Raw genomic sequence first — 6000 nt, 5'->3', positions numbered from 1 at the left:
GAGTTCGGCATCTTCCTCACCATGGTACCTCTGATCTAATGAACACTCTGGTGTTAGTATAAGTCAACGATAAATCATCAGAGTCACTCTGCATATGAAACAATGCACTGTTCAGTATTCAGTGTTCTTTAGGTGAGCAGTTGTGGATACATGAAGGCAGCTCAGTAACTACAGTGAGCCACAGGTCCAGCACTGAGCGTGCTGATGTTCCTCCGCTCAGAAAGTTCTAGTAACTTCTCGGTTTTCCAGAATCCCGGTTACGCCGGCCGTCAGGAGCTGCCTGAAAACCTGAAGATTCAGTTCCGCACGGTAGCCATGATGGTCCCGGACCGAGCCATCATCATGAGGGTTAAATTGGCCAGTGCTGGTTTCCGTGACAACCAGGTCCTAAGCAGGAAGTTCTACACCCTCTACAAACTGTGTGAGGAGCAGCTGTCCAAACAGGTGGGTGATCCTGCAGCTGTAACCACCACACATCCTGTCCTTCATGATGGATTTTCTCATTTCTCCGTTGCCCTTCTTTGTAAACTGTTACTCATGCATTTAGTTATATTATTATTTATACTTCTCTGGTCTTTCTTACCAGGTCCATTATGATTTCGGTCTGAGGAACATTTTGTCGGTTTTGAGGACGTTGGGAGCTGTGAAGCGATCTAACCCGTCAGAACCAGAGAAGACCGTGGTGATGAGGGTCCTGAGGGACATGAACCTCTCCAAACTGGTGTGTGTGTTAGTAATAAATGCAGAAATTAGACTTTATGTTTAAAGTTGTCATTTCATTATTATCAGACTGTTAGAGTTGCCCACTAGGAGGAGCCCTTGTCCTTGCCACAGTCAGCCATCCTGATTGCTTGTGTGACTTTCTGCAGGTGGACGAGGACGAGCCTCTGTTTATGAGTCTGATCAATGACCTGTTTCCTGGCATTGGTACGTTTCTTTCACATAACACTGAAACACACTAGCAGAGGCTCCATGAGTACACGACGGCTCTCATACTGTGTGCTTTTCCTTCATCCCCCTCTGCAGTTCTGGATAAAGCCGGTTATCCAGACTTGGAGTTGGCCATCTTTAATCAGGCTCAGCAGGCCGGTCTGATCCCTCACCCGCCCTGGATCCTCAAACTGGTCCAGCTCTATGAGACGCAGAGAGTCCGACATGGTGAAGATCACAATTATCTGGAGGCAGTGACACATTAATTAGTCTTTCTCGTCTCGCCACTCAGCTTCATTTACAGTTCCAGTGTAAATTAGTGGAAAGCAGGCTCAACATGAGTTTCTATGGTCATTAAACACATAAACTGCACGTTTAGACTCATCAGTCTAATGTGATTACAAAGTGCTGCAAAGGTTTGCTAACTTTCTCCTCAACATGAGGTTTAAACAGTGTTGAGTGCAGGTTATTATTCTACATGTACACAGAGTTTCACAACATTATAGCTTCATTAATGCTGTTAAACACAACACTAACACAATCTGTCTTTGGCTGCTGTCACAACAACATAACCCACACTTACTGTGGATATAGTAACAGGATATTACACACTTAGAAACCAACAGCTTATTAAAAACGTAAATGTTATATAATATAATTTGGTATATAAAAGTTTAAAAAGCTTCTGGTGCACAAATCTTTATTTTATATACAACCAGTGTTCAGTAATGCTGAGGTCACAGACACACTGATGGCAATGCTAAAGAGTCTTCAGCACACATGGGAGTCGAGCTGTCCTGTGCTCGTGCAGGTATGATGACGCTGGGTCCGAGCGGTGCTGGGAAGACGGCGTGCGTCCACACGCTGATGAAGGCCATGTCTGAGTGCGGCTCGCCCCACCGAGAGATGAGGATGAACCCGAAAGCCATCACAGCCTCGCAGATGTTCGGCATGCTGGACGTGACCACCAACGACTGGACGGACGGCATTTTCTCCACACTGTGGAGGAAAACTCTGAAAGGCAAAAAGGTTGATGGAAGCTCAACATGTTCCCTACATTCATGATGCTCCAGTGCAGATGTATATGTACGTGTGTGTGTGTGTGTGTCAGGGGGAATACATCTGGATTGTGCTGGATGGTCCGGTTGATGCCATCTGGATCGAGAATCTGAACTCTGTTTTAGACGACAACAAAACTCTGACGCTGGCGAATGGCGATCGAATCCCCATGGCTCCCTGCTGCAAGGTCAAAGCAAAACAAACAAAGCTCACCTCACTTCAGCCAGACAGTCACTGTGGTGCAGTTTGACATAATCCACAAACATCATGATCAGAAACCGGAGATGCATCGAGGTCAAGTCAGCCCATATATTTTATATTCTTCCCTCAGATTGTCTTTGAGCCCCACAACATCGACAACGCCTCCCCAGCCACCGTGTCCAGGAACGGGATGGTGTTCATGAGCTCGTCAGTGCTCAGCTGGAGGCCCGTCCTGCAGGCCTGGTTACAGAAACTAGCAGAGCAGCAGGCCAGCGCTCTGAAACACTGCTTCGACTGCTGCTACCAGGTGAGAGCCGCCGGGACACAATTAGACTTATTTATCACTTTAATATTGATAAGATGTTACCACCTGGTCAAACATACACAACAAAGGAGCAGCAAAGCAGTGAACCATAAAATAACCTCATCTGAACTCAGCAAACAAGGATCAAAGCTTCTTTATTCAATTCTCTTCAGTTTTATTTATGTAGCACCAATTCACAACAACTATCACCTCCAAGCACTTTGTGTTGTCGGCCACAGACTCTCCAATATTACACAAAAGAAGGAGAAACGAGGAGAAGCAAGTGCACTGTGACTCAAACTGGTCCCAGCACAGCACCCTGATGAGCTCCATAATTAATCATAGTGAACTTGACATGAACACTGCTATAGACAACAAACAGGTTTTCTTACCCGCTGTAAACACGTTTATTTCTGCTGTAACGTTGGACATGTTACCCTGTTACCCCATCCACCTCTGGTGGCTGTTAGAGGAACTGCAGTTTTTAGCACTTGACCATTAAAGTCTGTTCAGTTTGGTGTTTATCGCTTGTTTCCAGCACCCATGTAGCCAAACATCAGTTACTGATGACGTTGTAAGCAGAGATTAGAAATGCATCAACCTTGAAGGTAAAGAAATCATCAGACAGCAGGAAAGCTAAAGGTTAGTTTTGTATTCTTCTGTTTCAGGACTTGTTGGACTTTGTCTTCACTGCTGTGTCCGCTAAGATGCAGGTGCTGGAGTGTATGTACATCAAACAGACTATTGACCTGCTGCAGGTAGGACACAGCAGTAAAACACCAGAAAAACTAGAATCTGAGTCTTCCAAGTTCTTGTTGCCCTTTTGTTTGGTTATTTTTCATATTTGTGCTTTCAGGGTTTGCTCCCCGCAGCGCAGGACAAACAGGGTGGCCATGATCATGTGGGACGCATGTTTGTCTTTGCGGTCATGTGGTCTCTGGGTGCACTGCTGGAGCTGGATGACAGAGCCAAGATGGAGGCCTTCCTGAAGGTGTGTGAAAGTTTTCTTTGACTCCATAACAAACCTCGTTTTCAAATCAAATGAACCCGTAGTGTGAATATTTACCGTCTACAGAGGCGGGATTACTCACCTTTACCCGCCCCCACCCTTAAGTAGAGGGCTAGGATTAAGGCTATGACCTACCCACGGTCCTGGTCAGATTCTCGTACCACTTTTCCAACACACTGACGTCTGCTCCTAATCTAGAACAGTTTCACCATTTTATGCTAAAAGAAAAAAAGTTTGCAGTACAACCTTGGACCCAGTGACACCAGTGCCATTTGAAGAGCCTGTCACATTAGAAAGAAAATGATCCCCAGTTCACAGACTGATGATCAGCACCCACTTTATTAAGTTTAGATACCAAACCAATCAAACTTTGACTGGTTCCAAGCAAAACGGGAAAAGACGTCTAACAAAGGGTCACTCATCTGGAAATGAGTCAGTCCAGCTCTGTTATCACAATCCTGAACACCACGGCCTCCACGGCTGGAGCAAACGAGTCACATGGGACTTTAAAAAAAGGTTTTTAAAGGATATATCTGGTTGGAAATGTTTATAAATATTCCATTTGAGTTGAAAGGTGTTTTTGTTTTTGTCTCAAAGGCCCACAGCTCATCTCTGGACCTGCCACCCACTCAGGACAACCAGACCATCTTTGAGTTCACCGTCAGTGAGCAGGGAGACTGGGAGCACTGGTCCAACAAGGTGAGAGGACTCTATGTTTCTCCTGAGTGTTAATCGCAGAGAATGAAGTCAGCATGCTGCATGCATGTTCTGTGTTTATGGTTCTGATCAGGTCCCAGAGTATGTCTACCCCAAAGACCACGTCCCTGACTACTGGTCCATCCTGGTTCCCAACGTAGACAACGTGAGGACGGACTTCCTGATGCAGACCATCATGAAGCAGAGGAAGGCCGTGCTGCTGATCGGAGAGCAAGGAACAGCCAAGACCGTCATGATTAAAGTAAGAGTGCGCTCAACCGTTCACCAGCACAGGCTAGCACATGCTACAGCATGCAGCTTGCTCTCTGGCTCCCCCTGTAGGGCTACACTGGAAAGCTCGACCCAGAGCTCCACCTCAGTAAGACGGTGAACTTCTCTTCGGCCACGCTGCCCGGCATGTTCCAGAGGACGCTCGAGAGCTACATCGACAAACGCATGGGCACCACCTACGGGCCGCCGGCCGGACGCAGGATGACCGTCTTCATAGACGACATCAACATGCCCGTAATCAACGAATGGGGCGACCAGGTGGGCTTCAGGCTCTCTGTGATTGGTCAAACCTTTGCTAGCTTACCTCTTTGTTTCTCACAGAATAACCTCCACCTCACATCACAAATAACCAATCAGCTCAGTTTTTCCCCCACCCTGTTCTCTTTGATATGCATGTAACCAATCAGATTATTGTATCTCTGACACGCCCCCACATCTCACTCAGATAACCAATGAGATTGTGCGTCAGCTGATGGAGCAGGGAGGTTTCTACAGCCTGGATCGTCCAGGAGAGTTCATCACTGTGGTGGATGTTCAGGTGAAGTTTGGCTGTGGTTGGAGCGCTGTGGCACATTCTGGATGTTTCCATGATGACAGACTGATGAAGGTTGCTGTGAGCAAAGGCAGGAGGACGCTACAGATATACTGGAGTATTACAGCTGTACCTAATGAAGTGGAGGGAAATATAGGAAGTGAACACAAACCTGTTGGTTTGAGGGATTCCTTCAAAAGTTTTAAATCATAAACAGAGAGATGATGATGATGTTAGATCATCTGCTCTGTGACTGACTGATGTGTGTAATGATGTTTACCAGCTGGTGGCAGCCATGATTCACCCCGGCGGCGGTCGGAACGACATCCCTCAGCGTCTGAAGCGCCAGTTCTCCATCTTTAACTGCACGCTGCCCTCCAACTCCTCCATCGATAAGATCTTTGGCACTGTGGCTCAGGGCTACTTCTGCCCAGAGAGAGGCTTCCCCGGCCCGGTGTGCCAGCTCGCCGCCGCCCTCGTCCCCACCACCAGGCGGGTGTGGCAGGCCGTGAAGGCGAAGGTTTGTTTTTTAAATAAGATCAAATCGGACCTTCAGAATAAAGAAGGCTAAAATGTATTTAATTCTTTATAAACAGTCATTAAAAAATTATATTTAAAGCAGCTGATGATCACTGAAAGATCCCCTCTGAGCTTTTCTCAGGTTAATTCTCATATATTAGGAGGACATGAGGAGGGACTTTGTTCTAATCAGGATAATCAATACTTGATAATCAAAGTCATCATCAAACTTCATCCAGGATGTATCAGATCTCTGCCCGTGATTAGTTCACCGCTTCATTTAATGATGATGGAGATTAAATGTCTCTGCTTTTCATTTGAAGGTCACATTTACTGCACAGATTCAGATTTTCAAACACCTGATGCCAATTTTGTCACGTGAAGGCAAGATAGGAGACATAACACAGTGTGAGATGAGGGAGGAAACACAGGCTTAAATCCACATAGGGAGCAATCAGG

At 46.3% G+C, this 6000-nt stretch overlaps 1 protein-coding gene across 1 annotated transcript in view; it reads left to right on the top strand.

Moving 5' to 3' along the window:
- dnah5l (dynein, axonemal, heavy chain 5 like) overlaps positions 1–6000 on the top strand; it is a 56614-nt gene that overhangs the window by 26721 nt on the left and 23893 nt on the right. Inside the window, exons 41-55 of the mRNA XM_085285800.1 lie at positions 1–24; positions 250–444; positions 587–721; positions 870–927; positions 1027–1158; positions 1742–1959; positions 2042–2176; positions 2321–2497; positions 3163–3252; positions 3351–3485; positions 4101–4202; positions 4294–4461; positions 4542–4748; positions 4936–5028; positions 5306–5542. The exon at positions 1–24 is cut by the window's left edge and continues 164 nt beyond it. Of these exons, the coding sequence (XP_085141926.1) occupies positions 1–24; positions 250–444; positions 587–721; positions 870–927; positions 1027–1158; positions 1742–1959; positions 2042–2176; positions 2321–2497; positions 3163–3252; positions 3351–3485; positions 4101–4202; positions 4294–4461; positions 4542–4748; positions 4936–5028; positions 5306–5542 (2106 nt within the window). The remainder of the gene's footprint in view (positions 25–249; positions 445–586; positions 722–869; positions 928–1026; positions 1159–1741; positions 1960–2041; positions 2177–2320; positions 2498–3162; positions 3253–3350; positions 3486–4100; positions 4203–4293; positions 4462–4541; positions 4749–4935; positions 5029–5305; positions 5543–6000) is intronic.

Source organism: Mchenga conophoros, linkage group LG9, assembly GCF_057382185.1.
Source record: "Mchenga conophoros isolate Kocher_MC1m ecotype Shallow Benthic linkage group LG9, M_conophoros_male_GT1.1, whole genome shotgun sequence".
In the NCBI taxonomy this organism is placed as follows: domain Eukaryota; kingdom Metazoa; phylum Chordata; class Actinopteri; order Cichliformes; family Cichlidae; genus Mchenga; species Mchenga conophoros.
Note: the sequence above shows the minus strand (reverse complement) of the source record. Positions and strands in the feature narration are given on the sequence as shown.